The sequence below is a fragment of the Rhododendron vialii genome, chromosome 6a (genome assembly GCF_030253575.1).
Source record: "Rhododendron vialii isolate Sample 1 chromosome 6a, ASM3025357v1".
Classification (NCBI taxonomy): Eukaryota; Viridiplantae; Streptophyta; class Magnoliopsida; order Ericales; family Ericaceae; genus Rhododendron; species Rhododendron vialii.
Genome location: NC_080562.1, coordinates 1,763,583 through 1,788,999, shown reverse-complemented (window position 1 = coordinate 1,788,999; position 25,417 = coordinate 1,763,583). Strand labels below are relative to the sequence as shown.

Below are 25,417 nucleotides of genomic sequence, written 5' to 3'. Positions count from 1 at the left end.
GTACTGTAATCCTCTAATATCATTCCGGCTTCAATACCGGATCTTACCGGAAACACCGGCCGAGGAGACATTACCGGAAAATTCGTCCGGTATTTTGCTATGCCCGGCCAGAGAGAGAGAGAGAGAGACAGGAATCAGATCTGAAAATGGGAACACGTTCCTCTGAAGGGATGGGAACTTCAGCCCGAAAAAACAAAAATCAGATCTGAAAATTCAGCTACCTCTGAAAATGACGACGCCGGCAGCGACGATCGCTGACGACTGATGGAAGGTGTTCCTGTACCGACGATTGTGCTCGCCGTTAATGTCTTCTCTGCGTTTTTGTTTATTTACTTTTCATGTGGTCTTCTGACTCTTCTCGATCGAGGAAGGCAGAAGACGATAAGCTCTGTTGAAGGGTTTTTTTATCCCGTGTGTGCAACTTGTATCACTTAATGTTAGTCCAACTGTCCAACAAATAAAGTGCCAGGAATTGCTAGTACTAGTAAATGAGCCCGTGCGACGCAACACATTTTGAGAACAATTAAATTGAATTACCATTCTATGCTTCTAACCAACCCGATAGCAAACCTGTCTTTTTCAGGAAAAGATTTTTTAAATAAGTTTCAAACAGAGTACATCTAATCAATTTCAAGTCAGTGAAATTCAAAGTGTCAACAAAGAAAAGCTGCCTAATTTCACAAAAAAAAAAAAAAATGATCATAACCTAAGCAAATTAAATCACTGCATAACGATATATTCTTTCAACCTCCCTAATCTCCGCAAAATATGCATAGAGCAGTTCGAACAATTCATCAATTAAGTTAGATACTACAAAAAACTTGCACATTTCATCAAACCCCTCCAGAGAATGCTAACTAAATATAATTCTAATAGCAAATGAGCCTATGCCCGAAGACGCTAATTCAAAAGCATTGACCAACGGCCCTGGCTCATTCAATTTTCAAAAATTCTACATAGGATCATCAAAATTTAGTGCATTGAATTCCAAAACAATCAAGCAATTTTTTTAAAGTTAGGGAATACAAATCAAAGAAACCGTACAATTGCATGTGCTATGGCTCGTACAAACCTAAACCAACTACTCTATTTTACTATTGACCTCAGCTGTCTAACAAAGGACCCAATAGCTTCATCTCCAAAATCATTGACACTTGAAAAGACAAAATAAAAATCATATTTATGTCAGTAAGAAGGGTTACCTGAAACAGGCTTAAGATGAGAGGCAAAATATAATTTTTTTTATACTTTATACTTCATCGAAGAATTGCCATAGTCAAAGAATGAAAATCAATCTTGTGTATTTGATGTGTATTATAGAAAGCCAGTGGGGTCATACAATCTTTAGCGGTCCGAATGCACATCAAGTCTTAGCATAGGTACGCTTTCCATGTTAACAATAAAAATGCTAAACTAACAAATGTCACGTGTTGGACACTCCGGAGACGTGCACCATGTCGATGACACCTATGGGACACATATGGGCGTGCCCATTAAATTTAAAAGAATGTTGAATTTTTTATTAAAAAGGACCACGGTGTTGGATTTCTTGTCGGACCTCCCTGAATGGACTAAAGAGATCATACAGCACCCCCTTTTGAATCCACTACAACAGGTGGCATAGAATGCTCTACGTTTTGTAAGGCACTTCGAACATACAAAAGGTTGAAGTTTTGTGAAGTATTCCTCTGTGGAGCTTAGACGTGCTTTAAATGAATAACAATGGATGTTTAACTGTTCAGAAATCTTGTTTCAAGGGCGACTACGTACATGTCCAAATCAAAAACTTTTGTATTAAAAACTGAAACCATACCTATTTTCAACCTGCATATTCGATCTTTCACAAGTGAAATGCCTCCTCAACATCCACGGGTAGATACTGCTGAAGTCCACGGCAATTGGCAATACTAACTGTAAACAGAAAAAAGAAAAAAATTGAAACAAACAAAGCAAGGAAATGGAAAGACAACAAAAGAGAACGTCTATGGAGACAGAGAGGGGGAGGATGAGAACACAGATGGCTTACTATTTTAGAAACCCACGGTTCTCTGTTAAACGGGGTAAGCTTTGGATCCTCTTCATGATAGCGCAGCGCAAAGGGTTGTCCCAACAACAATCAAATGCAGTTGGAATTTGCAAAGTGATGTAGGGATAATTTAGCCATGATCGAAAGGAACTTCCGATGACTCAAAGATGATCGAATACATCAACAAACCTTTCACTACAAGGTGGTGCAATTTAAATGAATTGATCGACGATATCTAGCGCTTTAGGTTTTTAATTCAAGTTGATAGCCAGCATAAGAAGGAGACAGATATTCAAGACATATGTGAAAGTAAAAGAATTAGACAAAGACAGATAATACCCGTGCCTTCAAGTAGGGAATAAAGGGTAAAAGTACAAAATTGTGTGTTGTTTATTATGCCATATAAATGGCATATTCTGCAAGCAGTGATTTGAATCTCTAGTTGTATCCCCCTAAAATCTAACGTAAGCTCTCTATCAGTGGAAAGCGATAATGAAAGACAAAAACAAATCTAATCTTTGTTTACCAGTGATGGTGGAAGAGTGGATTCGAAAGAGATTTGAGATCCGTACCGGTCCAAATGCACATCAAGTTTCATATAGCGTTAATGGGGCTGGGAGATAGATTTGAGATCCGACTCTCTTGCAATTTTCAAATTCTTACCCCTGCAAAATGAATTCACACTTAGAAGACTCATAAATGAGCTGAATGCTATATTGCAATAGATTCCAATGCTTTAATTTGTTCAATACCACCACCATTCTTTACCCCCTTTAAATTTCCATGTATCAATGGGAATGGAGTACCTCCATCGAGGAGAATGCACAACAACCTAGTCATCTTATTGAACCAATCAGGAGACACCCTTTTGCAAATGGCAGTTATTTAGCAAAGAAGCATGCGATTAATATCAAACTAAGTTATAATCCTTTCGGTTTAAATAAAAAGATTCAATTCAGATTGAGCAAATGAAAAGCTACATCATAGTCCTCTTACGGATAATTCCACATCCAGATACTCTCAAACAAATTAACCTTTAGACAAAAAATATATATTCAATCATTCAGTTTTTTTTCCAGTGCAAAAGTAAGAGACATACCTGTTGGTTGGTGGAACGGAGAGTCTCACATAGCCTTATGGGCTAGGAGAGAGATTTGAGATCCAACTCTCTTGCAATTTTCAAATTCTTACCCCTGCAAAATGAATTCACACTTAGAAGACTCGTAAATGAGTTGAATGGAACAACCATATTGGGGCCGTTACAGCAATATACTGAATACATACCAGTTTGACCAGAGTAGTCCCACATAAGCCATACATTTGCAACCTAGATTGAATCCAATAAGCACACAATTTATGACATCTATAGTGTACAGGTGGCATAAAACACAAAATAATCAAAGAAGTGATACAATCAGCAACTACTGCTTGAGGGGAGCCAATGCAAAACCCCTAATTAATTGATACTTTCATAAGAATCAAAGGCACTTCAACATAACATACACATTAGCCAACTCTGTTCACTTTGTTCATAGTGAATAATTGCATAAAACTCAGCACTAACTGATGTAACATGCATTACCGATAGTCATCTTGTAGCTTTTTTTAAGAATCAAACAATTCAGCAATAACTGATTACCTCCGAATGGCAGAAGAAATCGGGTAAAAAATGACATGGAAATTTGAAGTTTTTTGCCATGGGAAATCAATTCTCGCCTCATCTCCAGGATTCTTATCCGGATGTAATCGCAATGCCAACTTATGATATGCTTTCTTTATCTCTTGTTGAGATGCTGTCTTTTCCACGCCAAGAACCTGCAAGGAATTTGATTACTTTTTTTTGCAGTTACTGGCTCTGAGTCAAAAGAAAACAGGAACTATAACCATGCAATAACACTCCATTAACGACTTCTGATCAATCAACGGCAAAGCTCAGTAAACCACTCCATTAAACAACTCAATTTGGCAACTACTACTGACAGAAACGGAAATCCTAATTGAGAACCAAAAGCTGCCATGAACATGAAAACACAATGGACCAAAAATACAAACCACACAATAATAATCACCTAAGGGCATTCTGTCAAACACCTAGCAGGCGTTCTCTTAAAATTGTTTTGCCACTTCCTTCATCCCCAACCTCATTGTAAGAAAGAAGACATCTGCACCACACAATAAACAGAAGAAATTGACGGTAAGTTTAAAAAGAAAACAATGGTTAAACATGGATTGATCAGTGGTAAAAAACCTATTGACCCGCCTAAGCAAACCCAAGCGGTTATCTCAGACCTCAAAGCCCTAGAAATGAAACGCAACAGTTCAATAGAAACACAAAAAAGAAGAAGAAACTAACGGGTTCCGTTCGGGTAACGGCGTGGCGGAGGGTTACCGGGGTTGGATTGGCGGTGGCGTGGTTGGAGTAGTCAGCGATGAGCCTGGTACTACGGAAATTCGAGAGAGCAAAAAGAGATTATGGTTGGGGATGAGAGAGAGAGAGAGAGAGAGAGAGAGAGAGACTCACCAGTTGAGATGCCTGTGTGTGTTTGAAATTTGAATTCGTCTGAGAGAGAGAGAGAGAGAGAGAGAGAGAGAGAGTTTGGACGTTTAGAGCGAGAGAAGAGGTTGGGAGTCTTTGGACGCCTGCACCAGGTTGGGCTAAGGATTGACCAAATGAGTCATTTAACTTTGGATTATTTACTGAATTGCCATCCAAAAGTTAGTTTGTGAGAGGGATAGATTTAGGCAGTTGGATTTTTAAGAATGGAAGGTTGAGATTTGTTTGGGAGCAAATATTATATTAGAAAAAATCCCTCCCTTATTATATGGATGTTCAATACTTCTACCGTAACCGACTCGTGGAGGGCCCACCCGCTACTGTTCAAATAGAAGACGTGCCAAAATGCAACTTCATTCGGTTGCCGTAGTGACATAAAAATGTTGACTTCTTTCGTAACACAATGTAGAGATTTGCCGATCAAAAAAACAAACACAAGGTAGAGACCTGCTATTGGCCCCCCGACACACCCCTCCCCCGGCCCCACCTCCCTTCTCCCGGATTACCCCTCCCCCTCTCTCTCTCTTCCTTTTATTTCTTTCTATAGTTTGCTTTTTTTCTTTTCTTTTTTTTCTTTTCTTTTCCAGTTTTTTTTTTCATTTTATTTTATTTTATTTCTTTTCAGTTTGAATTTTTTCTCTTTTTAATAATAGGTTCAAGTCTAATTTTAGGCTTTGTAAAGTAATTGAGAGAAAAAAAGTGTTTCAATTGATCATGTTTATCCGACTGTTTTATTTTTCTTTTTTTGTCCTTTATAGATTAAAAAATATAATTACAAAAATAAGTGTTCCAATTTTCAATCCGTTTGAACCGGTGCAAAGTTGTTATTTTTCTGATCATTTCATCCTAAATGGTCATAGTAAATTTTTGACTCCAAGGCCTTTCAATGGACACCCTAAGAGAATCTTGAAACTAAATAATAAATCTTAGGGTGTTTGTTGAAAAGCCTTCCGTAAGGACCACCTCATTTTAATAAAATGTGGACCTTCCTTTCCCGATTGAATTTCGATGATCCAAGCCGCTTAATATGTTCAGAACATGATTTTAAGGGCACCCGCTTGAAATCGGCAAAAAAAATGACCGGGAAGGGCTTCATCCGAGCAGTGTTTGTTTGTTTTTTATCGAACGGTTCAAACAAAAACTACTCGGATGAAGCCCTTCCCGGTCATTTTTTTTGCCGATTTCTCACGAGTACCTTAAAATCATGTTCTGAACACATTGAGCGGCTCGGATTATCAAAATTCGATCAGAAAATGAAAGAAATGAAGAGATCCGCATTTTAACTAAAATAAAAACTCTCTCATTTGAGACAGACAGTATATATAAATAAACATAGGCGCATTCGATCCCGAATCGCAACTGCTCTCTCTCTCTCTCTCTCTCTCTACAAGGTAACAGGTGTTTCCGGTATCGGTGCTGAGTTTCGGTGGGACGGTGTTGAATGTGAGGCCGTCGCCGGTGGTGGCGGCGTTTAGCTCGAGGGGACCGAATATGCTGACGCAGCAGGTGTTGAAGCCAGACGTGATTGAGCCGGTGGTTAACATCTTGGCTGGGTGGTCGGAGGCTGTTGGGGCCACTGGTCCACCGGCGACGTTTAGCTCGAGGGGGCCGAATATGCTGACGCAGCAGGTGTTGAAGCCGGACGTGATTGAGCCGGTGGTTAACATCTTGGCTGGGTGGTCGGAGGCTGTTGGGGCCACTGGTTTGGACCAGGACACGAGGAACATTCAGTTCAACATCAAGTCTGGTAAGCTAATCAAACGCCTAAAATTTCTTATGTCATATTTGGCTGTTTGTTTTGTTAACGTCCAGAAGATACAATTGCCTGCTGATTTTTGGAGTACTTATCTGAGGACCTGTTCATTCTCGATCCGTACAAATTTGTTTATCTAATTTTGGAATTTCAACTTTTTAGGGGCAAAATAATTACTATTAAAGTTTTGAATTTTCAATTATGCCCCTCACTTTTTTTGACATTAAATGAGAGTGCTCATTGTTTTATGCATAATTTGTGAAAAGAGTCCATTAATTGAAACTTTTAGGCTCTGTTTGGAACTCAAGGAAAAGAAAGAAAAATTAAGAAAAAATCCCTTCTATTGTTTGGTTGAAAGAGAAAGAAAGAAGAAAATAAAAATTTCAAGTTTAGGGAATAATAAATTTTCTCTTCCATTTTCCTTCTCTATTTTTTCCTTCTCTTTTCTTTTCATTTCCTTAAGTTCCAAACGGAGCCTTAAAGTCTATTTAGAATTGAACAAACATTTTAAGACATGTTAAATTTAAAAAGTAGACAAACAAATTGGGACGGAGGTAATAACTACTACTGATTAGTGGGATCTTACTAGATACTAGTAAATAGTGAGCAATATAGGTAGGAGTTCATAGTGAGATAGATTGTTTGGCTACACTTGCTTATTTGCTGAAGCAATAGACCTCAAGCAAATGGGGAACCAAACGCGCCATTTGATGGACAAAAGAGTACAAATTAGGGTCTCTTGAGTCTTGATCATAAGCCTCTCACATGCTAGTCATACAAATACTTAGAAAGGTTTGGCTTGCAAATCTGATCCCTATGTTGCGTTGCGGGTTCAGGAAATGAAAATTTTACATGCATGATTGAACCAAGGCCCAAAAAACTGGATCAAAACTCCAAGGGAAAATGACGGCCCAGGATGTGTTTTGATAATTAATACCCGCCAAGGACATGTTGAGAACATTTGAGAACATTTGTTAATACTGAAAATGTCCTTGGAGGGTATTAATTATCAAACACGTCCTTGGCCGTCATTTTCCCAAACTCCAATAGCTCCTGGCCCAGCCCAAAAAGCACCGCTAAGGAATTTAATATTTTCAACGATGATAATACCCTTCTTCTTCTTCTGCAACACGTGTAGGACGTGAGCACCCCATTAAACCTTCCACGTAATTAAACAGATTATCCATCCTTAACGGGAATTAGGAGGCCCAAAACAGGACCGGTTGGTAATTTTCTGAGATTCGAAGCGGTTTCTCGTTTGGTGGTCCATTTGTTGATCTTCAGTAATTGCATATATGAACGTTGAACCATAATCTATGTAAACTTGATTCCCAACGTTTAGAAAAGCTTGGAAGTCAACAATGGCAGAACAGATAAACAAATGGAGCACCAAACGAGAAACCGGATGACCATTTCACGAACTTGGTCGACCTCCTTATGAACTGGACATCCACTTTGCAGACCACCAGATTGAGCCTTAGGCCATTGGGTTCTGGCAACGTAATGTGTCCTTGGGTCGAAACCCTAAATTATAGGAAAGGAATCCACATGGGCCAACAAGACTACTAATAATGTAAAATGGAAATCATGGGCCGAAGATTTGTTTTTGATAGGAATATTCATGAGCCATGTTCAAGAGAAATTTTCTTTTACGATAATAAAGAAATGTACACAAGTTGTATATTAATTCTGTTTTGAGAAATCAAGACTTTATTATTATCCATTTCAATTTAACAAGACAGCTTTAACCATTGTATTTAAGAAAAGATTCTTGGCCCAAAACACTGCCATTTTGATGAGCTGCAAGTTGCAGTTCTTTTAGAGCATTGGAGGAATTCGATGTCCAATGCCCACAAACAAACAATAACGTAAAGCCATATTTAGGAAGGGAAATGGCAGAATCAAATCTACCCTTTGTCCTCTTCTTTGTGATGGAGTATTCCAAACCAAAAATCTATAATTTCTTATCAATTTTGGTCATCAAGCAAATTTTATTTTTTATTTAAACGGCTTCAATTCTAAATCAGATATGGGAAAAATGCTCCTATTAATATACCCACAGCCGCAAAGCTAGACAGAGCACATACATACCTGGTTTACTTACAGAGGTGGATTTTGCGCAAATTTTTTCATTTTCTTTCTTTTCCACTTGATTTTTATGACCATTTGGATTTTTCCCAATTGTGGGTTGATAATCACATTGTCCTCTGTTTTTGATCAACATATATGTATCTGCTTATATAATGATATGCAGGTGTGTGGATTGAGGGAGCTATGGGAAGGCAGTGGGATCTGATTTGCGGATTGGGTGAGCAAGAGAGTTCTTTGAATACCCCATTTAGGTTCTTCCTCATCCCCTGCTTTCATGTCTACAAGAATACATATACATACATACATACTGTGTGTGTGTGTATTGGCATGCATTTTTCACGGCTCGAATTCGGTTTTGTTGTTTCTTCCTCATCCCCTGCTTTCTTTTTTGGTAAACTCATCCCCTGCTTTCATGTCTACAAGAACATACATACTGTATGTAAAATGAGATATCAAAAATAATAGTACTCTTTTTGCAAGAAAAATTCCTGTTTTTTTCAAGAATTTACATATATCAACGAGTTCTTCTGATTTGTTTAGAAAGTTCGAATTATTATTATTATTTTTAAGTTGTTCTGCAAACCGAACAAACATTTAAGAATGAATGAAGTACGGATGAAGCAGTAGTTGAGTAGTTGAAATGTCTGATGCATAAAAAAATTTCTCAGTGGGAGTGAATGGGGAGGGAGGGAAGGAGAGAGAAAGGAAGTGTGTGAAGGGTAAATAATTATGTGTGCCAATTCTCATATCCTTTAGATAAGTTGTATTCAATATTATATTCTTAATTATTAGATTAAAATTGGAGAATCCTTTAATTTCCAAGAGATTGGAGAGGAACCAAACTTGAACCCATTTGACTGGGTCTCATTGTTTTACTCCTAAATATTACTCCCTCCGTCCCATAATGTTTGGCATTTTCAGGAATGCGTGCCATTTTTAAATTGCATATATCTTTCAATTCATAATGTTTTAGGCGATTTTTTGAACTTTGTTTAATAGAACAAATTAAACTCTATCAAACAAGATCCATATTGCTTATAAAAAAAATTATGAATTAAAAGAAATAGTTAATTTTTTCATAAGGCTGGAATAGTGAAAGTGCCAAACATTATGGGACGGAGGGAGTACTATTAGTATTCTGTTATATACACCTATACGGAAGGATATCTCCTATTCCTTAGTTGGTTGCATATATATCACCTACTAGTCGGCTAAGATACAACCTATTATCAGACTCTTCCTCTTTATTAGTCGGCTAGAAATCTGCCTTCCTTGCATTTATATTGGTTTCGAGTATCGGAAAATTACACGGTTCGTGAGTTTGATTCGTTGCACCGAAAAAAACTTGAAGGTCGTTGTATATTGGGAAAAGAACGTCATTCAACACCGTGCAAAAGGGAATGTATCTTTCCTTAGAATTAGGGGTGGCAAATTGAACCCAAACCCATTAACAAACCCAGACTCATCAACTAGAAAATAGACCCAACCCAACCCATTTATTAGTTGGGTAAGAATGAGTTCAAACCCAGCTAACCCATTATTAGTTGGGTCATAATTGGGCATCAATTTGGTCAACTTAAATGACCCAATGAGCAATGAAAGTAACCCACCAAATTTCATCTTTTAATTGGTCTCTTTTCCAAACCCAGACCCATCAATTGGTCTCTCTTCCCCCCCCCCCCCCCCCCCCGCTCTCTCTCTCTCTCTCGCGCCCCCGAACCCTCAGGAGCATGACCTTCTCTCTCTTTTATTCAATTGTTTTGTCCTAAATCACACGCGTCCAAAAATATTTTGAATGGTCCTAATTAAAAATCAATTGTGACTGGTAACAATTATTTTGACCAGTCAAAATTGAAAACACGTCTCATCCATTAATTGCGCAAATGGACCCGTGAAATTGTGCTCCGCCGTGAATAAATTTCTCTCATGGTAGTCCCGCAAAGGATTTGAATTAAAAAATTGACTTATTTTTTTGTCCTTATTCAATTTTTTTTTCATTTTTTTTGTTTTTTGTCATCTTTTTGTGACTTATTAATTTGTTTTGATGAGAGGAATCAGAAAAGTAAAAAAATTTGATCGAAACTTAGAATTTTTTGAATAAAGACAAAAAAAAAACCAATAAGACAAAAAAAATTACTTATTCTCGTCTTTTTGAAAAAATTTATGAGTTTCGATTATAATTTTTTTTTACTTTTCTAATTTTTCGATCATAATTTTTAGTATATATGTAATTGGGTTAATGGTCGGGTCGGTCGGGTTTGCTTTAAAATAAATGGGTCGGGTCGGGTCGGGTATGGGTAATTAGACTCATAGTTAATGGGTCTAAATGGGTCAATGACCCATTAAAGACCCAACCCACTAACAACTTACCCAATTTGACCCAAACCCGCCCGTTTGCCACCCCTATTTAGAATGGCGTCATTACGTGTCTCGATCACCTCAGAGACTATTCTCATCTTTTCTCTAATAATATTTATTTGCCGTATTTGGTCGTTATTAGGGATATGATTTTGGCACTCTATTTTTAGTCAATAACACTAAACTTTTTATTTTGTAATCTCACATAATTAACATATAAAGTGGAGTGTCAGTGATTAAAACTGGAGCGCCGATATCAATTTCCTAATCATAGTCATTTTTATGATGTTTGTACGCCTGAAAATGTTTGCACAAATATCCTAATCACTTAGGGGTGTGTGTGAGAGAGACATAGAATAGGCGGGACCCACCTACATTTCTTGGCTCTCCCCGTGGACTTCGAGTCCCCACAGTGAGCCGCATCTTCCAGCGAGCCAAAACGTTGGCTCACCAACTTTTGCCTCGATGCTCCAGCCATTTTGTTCCTCCCCATACAGTGCAATGGTTGTGTGGGTTCTACTTTTGAAATTTTCACAAATAATCTGAACCGCTCAATAATTTTAAAATAATAGGTCACGTGATCATACAAAAAAATCAGCTTAATTCAATAACAATTAATTAATTCAATCATCCAATTGTTACTTTAGAATTCAGGACCCTAAATACTGAACGGAGTTGGAAAAAAAGTTACTGTATTCAATTATGTGCTCGATAAACTCTTGATCTGACCCGTAGATTTATTAGGCCTTATTGAGAAGATAACTCAAAAAAGTTTATCTTGATCGAATATCGCTACGTATCAAAACAGTTCATATCCTTTTCATTTTAATACCTATCAATGTTCAATCACAATAATTTTTTTATTGAATGTTCTTTTCGATAAGACCTATAAGATGTGGAGTTCAGATCAAATGTATATTGAGCACATAATTGTATAATTCTTTTCAAACTTCGTATCTAGGGTCCTGAATTCTGAATAGCCATTGGATGATAGGATTAGCTAACTACAATTTCCAGATTGATATGAGTTTTTACGTGTTCACTCGAATTATTATTTTGAACTTATTGAACGAATTGGATCACTTATGTAGAAGCCCAAAAGTAGGGCTCACACAACCATTGCACCGTACAAGGTGAGGAGCAAAAGGGTTGAAGCGTTGAGGCAAGAGTTGGTGCCTCAGTCGGTGACCAATACGATGACGTTTTGGCTCGCTGGAAGATGCAGCGAGAATTACTGATAGGGTCTCCGTAGTGAAATGGAATTGTGAACTAATCCAACAGAACTTTATTATTGATTGATTGAGAAAAAGAATTACAGAAACAATTGTAAAAGGGAAAGAGTTACTGAAGAAGTAGAGAGAAGAGAGAAGAAGAAAAGAAATGGGTAACAACAACTCTGCCTTACTCCTACGCCACCTTCCCCCTTATAACCGACTGACGGACTAACCAATCTCCTAACAACCGACATTACAACTGTCTCCAATTACAATATTTGCACATTAAGCCCTAAATACTTGCTACAATTACGACTGACTCCCCTATGCTTATCATTCCCACCCCCTTAAGAACAACCTTGTCCTCAAGGTTGAAAGTGTGGAAAAAGCTGCTGGAAATCTTGCCAAGTCTCCCAGGTTACATCTTCTAGAATGGAGTTTGTCCACTGGACCAGAACTTTGGTGATAGGCCTGTTGTTGTGCTTGACTATTTTCCTGTCCAAAATAGCTAATGGCTCTAACTGGAGTCTGCCATCCTCCCCAACTACTGGTAGTGTAGTTTGTGCCACAGCATGACTGCCCAATTTCTTTTTGAGGAGAGAAACGTGGAAAACAGGATGGATCTTGGAGTGAGGAGGAAGCTCAAGTTCATAGGCAACAGTACCAACCTTTTTCACCACCTGATATGGACCAAAATACTTGGGAGCCAACTTGGCATTTCTGCGAAAGGCTACGGTGACCTGTCTAAAAGGTTGAAGTTTGAGGTACACCCAATCTCCCATATTAAAAACTCTCTCTGTTCGATGTTGGTATGCTATCTACTTCATTCTGTTCTGTGAAGTAGCCAAGTGTTCTTTGAGTAACTTTAGTATGATGGCCCTATCCTGTAACATCACATCTGCTGCTGCAACTGCAGTGCCTCCTGGAACATAATGCATGAGAGTTGGGGGGTTTTTGACCATACAAGGCCTCATAAGGAGTAATCCCCGTAGAGACATGAAAGGTGGTGTTATACCACCATTCAGCTAAGGAAAGCCACTGAGACCAAGCTGTAGGTCTATCACTTGTGAAACACCGTAGATAATTTTCCACACATCTATTGACCACCTCTATTTGTCCATCCGATTGGGGATGATAGGCTGTACTCATACACAAAGTTGTGCCTTGTAAACGAAATAATTCCTGCCAAAAATTGCTAAGGAAAACTGTATCCCGATCTGATACTATAGACTGAGGCATGCCATGGAGTTTGAAAATGTGGTCTAAAAAGGTTTGAGCCACAATGGCAGCAGCATAAGGATGAGCAAGTGACAAAAAATGAGCATACTTGCTGAGGCGATCCACTACTACAAAGATCACAGTTTTGTTACCAGAGCTCGGCAATCCTTCTACAAAATCCATAGAGATGTCACTCCATAACCTGTCAGGAATGGGTAATGGTTGAAGGAAACTAGGAGAGGCCACCGTTTCATTCTTGTGTCTTTGGCAAACATCACAGCTAGCCACATAGTGTAACACAGCCTGTTTCATACCCTTCCAAAAGAAAGCTTGCTCCAGCCTTTGATAAGTCCTTTCACCCCCAGAATGGCCCCCAACCGGACTGGAATGGTGTTCATGGATCAGTTTGAGTCGAAATTGGTCATTATGTCCTACTACCAATCTGGATTTATAGTAGAGCATTTGACGCTGCCAAGAAAAAGAAGGATGGCTGGCAGGGTCATGGTGTAAGTCTTGGATAAGTCTCTGAAGTTCAGGGTCCTATACCCAGCTGGCTTGGAGCTCTTTTACCCATTGACAAAGTACTACTGTCATGGTGGCTAATGTTCCTTGGGAATCTGCTTTCAACTGATACTCTTCCTTCATTCTTGAAAGAGCATCTGCTGCCACATTGCTTTTGCCTGATTTGTAGACAATTTCATAATCAGAACCCATTAACTTCGATAACCATTTTTGTTGCATAGGAGTGGTAACTCGCTGTTCTAAAAGGAACTTGAGGCTCTGATGATCTGTCTTGATAAGGAATTTTCTCCCCAGCAAATAGTGCCTCCATTTGGTGACTGACATCACAACTGCTAAAAGCTCTTTTTCATAAGTTCAAAGACCCAACCTAGTGGAAGATAGAGCTTTACTGTAGAAAGCTATAGGCCTGCCCTCTTGCATTAATACTGCCCCTACCCCCTTACCAGAAGCATCACACTCCAATACAAAAGGCTTGGTATAATTGGGTAAAGTCAACACTGATGCAGTGGCCATGGCAGTTTTAAGTTGAGTAAAGGCTTGCTCAGCTTCTACAGACCAGCCAAAGGCATCCTTTTTTAGTAGAATATTCAAAGGTTGACAGATTTTGCCATAATCCTTAATAAACCTCCTGTAATAACCAGTAAGTCCTAGAAAACCCCTAAGTGCCGTTATGGATTGGGGTAGAGGCCAATTCAGCATGCACTCAATTTTAGTAGGATCAGCTGCCACCCCTTGACAATTTATCACATGACCCAAATACTCTATCTGTTGCTGCCCAAAAGCACACTTGGACATTTTGGCAAATAATTGGTGTTCCCTTAGTTTAGCCCATGTGAGAGTGACATGGTGCACGTGATCAGACCATGTCGAGCTAAAGATCAGAATGTCATCAAAGAAAACAAGTACAAATTTCCTGAGGTAAGGCCTAAACACATCATTCATGAGGCTTTGAAAAATGGATGGAGCATTAGTCAAGCCAAATGGCATGACCAAAAATTCATAATGACCCTCATGAGTCCTGAAAGCAGTCTTCTCAATATCCCTAGAGTGCATTCTGATTTGATGATAGCCAGACCTTAAATCCAATTTAGAAAAGTATTGAGCCCCATACAACTCATCCAATAATTCATCAATAATAGGGATAGGAAATTTATCTTTGATTGTATCCTTATTCAAGGCTCTATAGTCAATGCACATTCTCCAAGTATTGTCTTTCTTCTTGACCAACAAAACAGGTGAAGAGAATGGTGACACACTATGTTGGATTACCCCAGATGCCATCATCTCCGTTACTAACTTTTCAATCTCATTTTTTTGGATATAGGGGCACCGATATGGCCTGATGTTTGGGGGTTGAGCACCAGGTTTGAGTGGGATCTGATGGTCATGTGTTCTACAAGGAGGGAGACCTTTTGGTTCCATAAAGATATCTTGAAAAGTATGCAGAATCTGAAGTAAATCAGAAGGTACCTCTCTTGTTGGCACCGGTTGGATACTGCAGAGTTGGGCCATCATGCCTGAGGGTTGTTTGTTCAGCAGGTGCTGCATCTTCTTAGCATCCACAATCCTCACATCAGTTGCAGTTTCCCCATTAAGTATAAGCTTCCTCCCAGAGACTGAAAATTGCATTTGCAGATGCTGGAAGTCCCATAGTATTGGCCCCAAGGTTGATAACCATTGTATGCCCAATACGATGTCACATCCTTCCAAAGGCAACAATCGTACCTCAAAACTGAAATCGATACCCTGCATAGACCACTGAAGATCTTTAACCAAGGCCTTACTAATGATCTTGGTTCCATCTGCCACTATAATGGTTAAAGGATTGGTGGGATGGATTCTAACTCCTGCCCTTTTGGCTACCCTTGGATCTAAAAAATTGTGTGTGCTTCAAGAGTCAACAAGTATATTGACATCAGTTTTTTTGACAATCCCTTTGATCCTCATAGTTCTTTAGGATTGTATACCTAATAAAGCATGCACTGAAATATGGAATTCCTCTGAATTGTCATCAGGAGTGAACTCTTGTTGGGCTTCTTCAAATTCTTCCTCAGCCTCCCCATTGTCAATCATGTATAGTTGTTTCTTTTTGCAGACATGGCCTCGAAAATACTTTTCATCACAACCAAAACATAGTCCCTTGGCTCTCCTCTCATCAAATTCCTTTGGAGTGATTCTTTTCACTGAGCCGCTTGATTCTGCAATTCTTGGAAATGATTCTGAGGACTTTTGTGGTATGGTAGAATAAGTGGAACTGTTTTTAAGGGGAACCCTGTTTTTTTTGTTCAAAGCTTCCACAGTGTCTTTTTGCAAGCGTGCCAAACCCATGGCTTGAGATATGGATTTGGGTTGAAACATTTATACGCCCCCTTGATCTCTTCCTTTAAACCACTAACAAAACAGCTGATAAAAAATTCTTCGGTGAGTCCAGTGGTTTTGTTCGCCAATTCCTCGAACTTTTCTTGATAGGATTTGATAGATGCCCACTGCTTGAGTTTGGTTAACTGACCTAAAACATCCTCAAACGCGTTATCCCCAAATCGAAGCAGGAAAACCCTAGAAAATTCTCTCCAATTGCGCACAGTATGGGATTTCTCAAACCACCGATACCAGTGCATAGCTTTGTCCTCCATGTGTAACGATGCTAGGCGTAATTTCTGGGTCTCATCTATGGCATTTAACTCGAAAAATTTCTCACATTTATAAACCCAAGCCTGCCTCAGGATCTTCCCCAAAGAATTTTGGAAAGTCCAATTTGGGTTGGAACATTCGAAAAGAACCCTGATTCAGAGTAGGACTTTGTAGAATTGGAGAAGAAGACGAAGAAGATACCTTGTCGTGAAGCTGCTCGTATTTGGAATTTAGGGTTGTGATCAGGTTCTTGATCTCGTCCATCGTATCCTGAAACCCTTCGAGAGATGCTGCTTGACGATCGGTGACGTCGGTTAACCGTTGAATGGATTCGTTGGTAGCATCTGTCAGCTTGCGAATGGATTCATCTAAACGCTTGATATCACCCACAGTCATGATGACAATCACCCACAGTCAGAGAAAAAGGGCTCTGATACCACTGATAGGGTCTCCGTAGTGAAATGGAATTGTGAACTAATCCAACAGAACTTTATTATTGATTGATTGAGAAAAAGAATTACAGAAACAATTGTAAAAGGGAAAGAGTTACTAAAGAAGTAGAGAGAAGAGAGAAGAAGAAAAGAAATGGGTAACAACAACTCTGCCTTACTCCTACGCCACCTTCCCCCTTATAACCGACTGACGGACTAACCAATCTCCTAACAACCGACATTACAACTGACTCCAATTATAATATTTGCACATTAAGCCCTGAATACTTGCTACAATTACGACTGACTCCCCTATGCTTATCAATTACTTGCCGTAGGGACCCAAAATCTTATTCGCTTTGGGGGATTGGGTTGTGTACCTAGCATTTGTAATCTTGTTTAGTTTTTCTGAAATAACTTCTGATGGACTAAAACAATCCATTTAGATTATTTATGGCGAAATAACATCGAAATTTTGAATAAAAACGAAAAAATTTGTCTAATTGATTTATTTTTGTCTTTATTTAAAAAATTCGGTTTCACATTGTAACTTTTTACTCTTTAGATTCCTCTTGTCGTGGCGAAATAATAATTCACAAAAAATTAATGAAAACTAAAAAATAAGCAAAAAATTGAATAAGGACAAAAAATAATCCAAATGACTTTATTTGGCCAAAATTGGCCTAATACCACTGTTGTAACACTGTGGAATTCTATATTTTTGCAAACTATATTTGATGTGTGGTTATTTATTTATTTTTTTCCTCAAATTCGGTGGCAGATCTGGGATAGACTCAACAGTGGCCATCTTTGCTAGTGCAGCACTACCAGTGAAGAGGTGTGTATATTTTTTTAGTTTTTTTTTTAAAAATACATCTTGATCAACTAATACAACTGTAGTATAACTGCCGAAATATTTATGTTTTTGCAAAATATATTTGTAGGCCTTCGGAGGGGTCCAAGTCTGAGACCAGCATCGAAGTACCAAGTTGCGGCGGTCCTGCCTGCGGATGCTCGCCCTCTTGCGAATGCAAACCTGAATGCCACTGTGAGGGGTCTGTCTCTCTCAACCCAAATACTACTGCTTTTTTATGGTCACTTATTTTCCCCATAGGAATATACCGATGTGTTATTCTTGGTTATTTATTTTTTCTCAAATTTGTTTGGCTGGTTTGCGATAGACCCAAACACAGTGACCCTCGTTGCTAGTGTTGCACCACCGGTACTGATGATGTACGTACCTTGTTTAATTAATTTTTTTCTTAAATAACGACAGTGGTATAACTGTGTAAGTTCTAATTGGTGGTCCTTCGAGGGGGCGCTATTTTGCAAGCCCTGTAAAATGTTGTGAACTAATACCACTTTATAGTCTAACAAATTTTGAAATTTATGTTTTTGCAAAATATAATTGTAGGCCCTTGGAGGACTCCGAGAAGTGCATCGAAGCAGAGAGGGAGGGCATCCATCCAAAACTTGAGAAGAGCATCGAAGCAGAGAGGTAGTGCATCCATCCAAAACCCGTAATGACTATGGATGAATGCCAATGTTGGGCGATAATGGATATCCTGTAGCCAGGAAAAATAAGAAAGAACTAATATTTATTCTGCGCGCTTGTGTCTCTGTGTGTTTTGTGATGCATGGAGTCTATTTACTTTGTATAAGAAAGGACGAATGTCATGCCCGTTGAGTTGTACTCATAGAGAATAAGTTTTGATTTATCACAAGAAAGAGTAATGGCTGTTGTAATGATTTCATTTGAGGTTTTGGAAGTTGAGAATTCAGTTGGTAGTTATGCGAGCAGATTGCATACATTGAAATAGTCATAGAAGTTGATTACAAATATTGAAAGGATTTGTTGTTGCAATTGCTCTGATGCAAAGTATATAGCCTTATATTTACAGGTTCAAAAGATTTGCCATTGTTATAAAGTTTATGGAGGTTTGCAAAGTCTAGGTTTGGTTTAATAATTAACAAAATAATTTAACTAATAAAAATAAACAATCTAATAAAATATTTATTCAGAAAAGATCAAAATGGGTCAAAATTCTAGGTCGTTACATTTTTACCTCCACTTTTTCTACTTTCTATAAGTAAAGGTGTACCAATTTTTCAAACTACTTGTAGAGATAAAATAGAAAATGTACCAACTTATATCCATAAACTTTACAAAATAGACACTAGGAATAGCCCAAAATAAAATACGAAACCCTAAAAAAGGGGATGGAAGGAGTATTAAAGAAAGCCCCTATTATCGAGTAAAGATGTTATATTTTTTCGGACAATTAAACGTACATTACCAAAGTAAAAGATAAGTAAGGATGTTTTATTTTTCGGGCAATTAAACGTACATTAACCAAAATAAAAGATAAGTATATAAAAGGCAAACAAATCGTTGAAAGCAAAGCCCACAGAATTGGCCAAGTGATCAAGATAGCTCCCTCGTAAGGTTTCAAAATTAGAAAGAAACAACAGTAGTTTCAAAATTAGAAAGAAACAACAGCAGAAATTTCGAAATGAAGTCCAAGTTTTGGTTTATTCCTGTATATTGAGTCATTGACAGGATTCTCATACCGGCACTTAGTGTAGGTTTGCTTCGGCAGGGTGTCCTTGAGTCTGTAGCCTGTGTGCTTCGAGCAGTAACTCGTGTCTTTGATTTGGTAGTTTTGATTTATTCCTGTATATTGTGATAAAATCTTTCCCCTTCGGGTGATGAATATATTACTTGACGTTGATCAAAAGAAGTCCAAGTTTGACTAAGAAACAACAGCAGAAATTCCTAAATGATGTCCTAGTTTGACTAAGGTTTCCATGCAAGTTTACTAGGGAAAGTTCTATTTTTCTCATCATTAATTAGTTTTGGATTCTCAAATTAACGATAATGTGCCTTCCTTACCGTTCTCCTCTTTTATTTATGTAATTTTTTTTTGGTTAACGGGATGTCCGAGCTAGTTTATGCATATCTCAACTGATTCCGAAACTTTAAAGTTAACGTCCGAGCAGTGGCCCCAAGGTTTAATAAGATATTTGGCTTCTGTGGAACTTTAACATGCAATCTAATTAATGGAGAATAATCACTTATTAATTGTTTTCTCATGTCTACTTGGTAGAAATAGCAACGGGATGGATTGAGGACGGATTTGACCATTCCCACCTTCAATCCCCGAACTTCATATCACCCGCCGTCCTAAACCCTTTCTCCGAACGGGGAACCACCTCTACCCTAACGCGGATCGGGGATCCCCGCCCCGATCCAAAACTTACCTTATAACCTTTTGAAGTGTGTCATTCAGTCCCATTGAAAAGTAAAAGTACAAAATTTGTGGGTTTAAAATCTTTATTTACGGAGCTTCAATAAATAAAGATTACGGAGGTCAATTTCGGCTGTCTAAAAGTATTTTTGATGATTTAAATTAAAGACAAATTATTAATGGTAAAAGATTTTTATAACGGGTCAAAAATTAAAAATATATCTCAAATGTTGATTGCCAAAACGGAATGGTAAGATTGTGCGTTTTTCGTAAACAACTTATTCACGATCCATGAATTTAATTAGCTGTCCCGCAAGTGTGGACAGACCCCATCTAAAAAGGAAAAAAGGATCTTGCCAAACAGTTCATTTTCACTCTCTGTGCTGTCTTTAATGCATCTACGACTTTTGAGGAAGAAGTTCTAGAAAAAAACCAAAAAGTGACAAAAGCTAGGGTGTGAAAAAGATCTAAATGTATTGATGCACATGTGTAGGAGGTTAGCCCGGGTTAGTCCGGTTGTGTACGTTGGCGGCCTTGCTCCGTACACGAGTGATAAAGGTACAATTTTTGGGACCAGGTCTCAAGAAAAAAAAAATTCTGGAAATCCCCTAGTTAAAGTATGGATGGTTTGTTTTTGATCGGATCAGAGAGGGAATTGGTCGAGCGGATGAGCTGGCCAAAACACTTTGACTGTGGAAAAAAAAAGAAAAAAAGATGGAGGTAATTAGAAAGATGAGGTGATATGATGAGGTTAGAAGGAATCGGTGGACACCCTATTTCTTTTTCTTTCCTTTTTTTGAATTCAACTATGTTTTGACTGTTGACCAACCTAATATTGGCCACTTCTAATCTATTACAATCAACTACAGTTACTTCTTGATACAAAATGTATGAGGATAAGAGAAGTAGACATTCTAATCTGGGCATGAGAATGAGAGGCCTAAAGTAGAGGACAAATATTTGTCAAGGAAATAGCTTTCATCAATGAGGAGAGGCCCTTTCCAATCGAAAAGCAAAGTTTAATAGAATTGAAAAACCCTTTTTGATACAAAATGTATTGCGTGGAAATCAACCGTTTATATGATTCTTTGATAAAAGATAGAAAGAAATCACAAAAAAATGTAGGTTGCTGCCATTTTGAAAGAATTAAAAATCTCTGAAGTTATGTGTAAACCCAATGATTTAAAACAAAGAAAAGATAAAGGATATCCCAAAACAAGGAAACACCCTTTCAATTGTCTCAATAACTAGACCAGAAAAAAATCCAATAAAAATAGATTTGTAAACGAGACAAACAAAAAGGAAAGGGGTTTAAGACCACTCAAAAAATAAAATGCATAAAGATTTTCCTTTGAGCTATTTGAGAGTTATTCAACTTTACGGATGGTTTTTTTAGTTTTCAAGAATGAAGAATAAAAAAGGACTTCAATCATAATCTAATAGATTTGATTGTTTTATAGACCAATTTGCCATTTTTATTTTATACAAAAATAGAACTATGAATCATTTTTTCCCAAGCCGTACGAGGAAAAAACTTTATATGCGTTTTGTGGGTGGTATTATTCATCTACGTCTATCTCAATGAGCCGTCCATTGAATTGTTGCAATTGATGTTCGATCTCGAAGAGAAAAAAGAGATCTTGGGAAAGTGGGTTTTTATGATCCAATAACGAATCAAACTTATTTAAATGTTCCTGTAATTTTTTATTTCCTTAAAAGGGTGCTCAACCTACAGAAACTATTCAGGATATTTTTAAAAAGGCAGGGATTTTAAAAGAATTTCTCCCTAAATTAAACAAAATTTAATTAAGGAAATACAAAAAGTAAAGAAAATTTCTATATTCTATACTTTTTGTATTTCCTCTTTTGTTCTATTCTACCTTTTCGAAATAGAAATCTGAACATTTATCTAAATACTTATCTAAACACCTTGTTCTATTCTATCTTTTAGAAAGATAGAAAGAGAAATCAAATGACTTATTAATTGAAACGCTTATTGTTTTGTTCTATCTTTTAGAAAGATTTCAAAAAAAAAAAAATTATTCTATATACCTTTAGTATAAGGAGTCTTTATGGTAAATGGCTATGAGAGAATAGATCGTTTTGAAAACGTTTTAAAAAATAGAAAATCCGAAATTGATCCGGTTTCCCAAGAGAAACTCATGAAATCCGATTCTACGCAAAATTTCCTCAAGAATTTTTCGTATTTTTCGCATTATTTACGGATGTTCATCTTCTACTAGATAGACCGAGAGATTTTCAATAAGTTTCTATTCGTAGGAGAGGAGTTTGATATATTGGACTAATACCGGGATTGGTTCAAAAAATCACTATTATTGATTCAAGATGAACATTCGAATCAAAATCTCGAGGAAATGCAGACCGATGCGGGTGACATTGTATAACCAAATCTATGGGGGTACTTCAGGCCTAACAATTCCTCCCTCACGATGACGCTCCCGCGACTCAAATCCATGACTTTATGGCTCTGATACCAGGTTTTAGGTTTTAGGAGAGATGGTGAAAAAGCGGACCGACAAGTGATATCAGAGCGGTTGCAGGGAGTGACATTGTGTAATTACATCCATAGGGGCACTCAGGGCCCGACAAAAGGATTTTTGTAAACTGATAAGAGAAGGTACTAGGGTTTCCGATTCATTCACCCCTTGTAACGCAATTGTTTCGAAACCTAGAGTTTATATTCAACATTCAACCAGACTATCGTAGGGGGCAATTCCTATCGATAATCCCCAGAGATATCATCGAGATCTATACTCCGTATAGGCTATCTCAATACGGCACATATCGTCTTACTAGATTTAACCAACGGCACGACCCGTCTCACGTCTTATAGTCTATTTCAAAGCCTATCTCAGAACATTATGAACCATTGTATGACAGTGTTTGAAACAATAGATACAACCACATTCAAATATTGAAAAAGCTTGAAACAATAGATACAACCACATTCAAATATTGAAATATATATATATATATATATATATATATATATATATATAAAACTTCATATATAAAACTTCATAAAAATTATGAGTCGACCAAGTCATACCAGACATTCACACATATGAATAGAGCACCAATCATGCATTAATTGAGATGTGGGGTCCACTACGGGTCCCACACAAACTATCCGAACCCTTTATTAATATTTTTTCAAGGGCCTCGGCAAAAAATCAGCTCAATCCTATATCTAAAAGTAGTCAATCTAATCATGTAACTTTTCGTTCAGGGCCGAAACTGAACGAAAAGTTGGATGATTAGATCGAGTACTTCTAGATATCGGATTGAGCTGATTTTTTGCCAAGACCATTGAAAAAATATTTTTAATTTAATGAAGGGTTTGGATCGTTTGTGCGGGATCTGTAGTGAACCCCACATCTTGATCAGTGCACGATTTGTGCGCTATTCATATGTATAGGTGTCATTTCTGTGACTCATCTCTCCCGCTCTCTGTTTTTGCGTTCGAAAAGTGACTCGACCAAAAACCCTTGCCCCCTTATATATGGAGTCCAGCCGTGAAAACCTCATGGACCCACGAACGAAGGTGCCAATTCAATTTCTTATTTCACGTTTTATTAGTCAAAGCCTAATTCAGTGATAACCCAATTAAAATAGGAAATTGATTTTCGAAGCTCTATTTTTTATTGATTACGCTCCATTTTTAACATGAAATTAGTAACTTTAAGAATAAAGTGGAGCGTCATCCGTAAAAAGTGGAGCGCGAAAATCAAAATCCTTTAAAATACTCCTAACTTACAAATCCATCCCTGAAGTCATGTGTTGACAGGGTAGTCCTATGGTACACACTCTTTATTAGGGGGTGTACCATACGCACCATGATTTTAAACCATTGGATTTAAAAGTGAATAATCCGGACCACCCATTTATTAAATCAATTAATAAAATGAAAAAATGACTTAGCAGGTAATATGTTGTTCTCTCTTCCTTGACTCTCCCTCCCTCTCCCTCATTTTTAAAATACTGTAAATTATATAATATAACCATAATTGTTATGACAACACAAAAAATTGACATTTTCTTACCACAATATTTCATACCAAAAGAACATTTAGAATTGTGCATTCAATATACTTGATATAAAACCAATTTCTCTGTTGTACCTGAACGTACGGTTGACTTGCAACCGCGACACAATAATGACGATCAAAATCATTGATTTCGTTATATTTGTTGATTAAATAATCTACATAATTTTTGGCTCGATGGGGTTTAGAAAGCCCTTTCATCGGCACCTGAATTCAATAGCAAAAGGATTGTTTTTCGTCTGATTAAGGGTCTAATGATAAGCGATCAACTTCATTCTTGTATTTGGATACATCAAATTTTTTCGATTACGCAATTGTCGATATCTAATTTGGTGACAATGCTGAATATCGTATGACTTGATATTCTAACAGTTATAATCGATCATTCTAAAAATATAACTAACGACGTTTAGTTATGGTATGGTATTTTGCCGATTATAACTATCGTTAACTGAATATTCTAATTGAATTTTTTTAGGGAGAATTTTTCATAAGTCTACTATAGCACTTTCCAAACCCATCTAGTCCACTTCTAAGTTTCATAACCCACTAAGTCCACTAATAATTTTAATGACAAAAATACCCTACCTAAGAAACAAGGGCCTTGTTTGGCTAACACGGAAATATATATTTTTCATTTTTTTTTGTTTTTGTTGCAATCAAGCCGCCGCCGCCGCCACCACCACCACTGCTGCCGCTGCCGCCGCGGTCACCACCACCATCGCCGTTGCATCACGCAACATATAACGTTATATGTGTAACAAAAAACGTATTTTTTTCATTTTTCTCAATTTTTTTATTGAACTGGCTACACTTAACATTTAACGTTATATATGTGACAAATTTCTCTTTTTGTTTTTTTCTATTTTTCTTGTATTGATTTTTTAACGTTATATAAGTGATAAAAATTTCTTAACATAGAACATTATATGTGTGGCAAAAATTTTCTAACATGCAACATTTCTTTTTGGTTTTTCTTATTTTTAGTCTTTAACGTTATATGCTGATCTATACAAAACATATAACATTGTATATGAGTTTTTGAATATCTAAATATCGCAAAAAAAAAAAAACCCAGAACATATAACATTATATTTGAACTTCTGCAACTCTGAATCTCACAAAAAAAATATAATAAAACATATAACATTATATGTGAGCTTCTATAATTCTAAATCTCTCAAAAAAATAGAATATATAACATTATATCTAAGCTTCTGTAGCTCTAAGTCTCACAAAACATAACATATAAAATTATATGTTCTCAAAACAACACCATATCTTTCTAACAATATTATATATCT

General features: G+C 37.3%; 1 protein-coding gene and 1 long non-coding RNA gene across 4 annotated transcripts in view; one reads left to right on the top strand and one right to left on the bottom strand.

The window, feature by feature from the left end:
* Positions 1 to 2,697: 2,697 nt before the first annotated feature.
* On the bottom strand, positions 2,698 to 4,560 carry LOC131330191 (uncharacterized). Of its 3 annotated transcripts, none has more exons than XR_009201004.1 (5): positions 4,380 to 4,560; positions 4,096 to 4,188; positions 3,666 to 3,841; positions 3,311 to 3,353; positions 2,698 to 3,219 (listed from the first exon to the last, which is right to left on the bottom strand). It is a non-coding gene; the product is annotated as an uncharacterized LOC131330191 (long non-coding RNA). The 3 variants fall into 3 exon arrangements; XR_009201005.1 differs by having other exon boundaries at positions 4,416 to 4,538; XR_009201006.1 differs by lacking the exon at positions 4,380 to 4,560 and having other exon boundaries at positions 4,096 to 4,324.
* A 1,438-nt stretch (positions 4,561 to 5,998) lies between these two features.
* LOC131330372 (uncharacterized) overlaps positions 5,999 to 25,417 on the top strand; it is a 39,704-nt gene continuing 20,285 nt past the window's right edge. The window contains exons 1-4 of the mRNA XM_058363923.1: positions 5,999 to 6,327; positions 8,588 to 8,675; positions 17,580 to 17,636; positions 17,743 to 17,853. Coding sequence (XP_058219906.1) covers positions 6,072 to 6,327; positions 8,588 to 8,675; positions 17,580 to 17,636; positions 17,743 to 17,853 — 512 coding nt within the window. The 5' untranslated portion in view covers positions 5,999 to 6,071. The remainder of the gene's footprint in view (positions 6,328 to 8,587; positions 8,676 to 17,579; positions 17,637 to 17,742; positions 17,854 to 25,417) is intronic.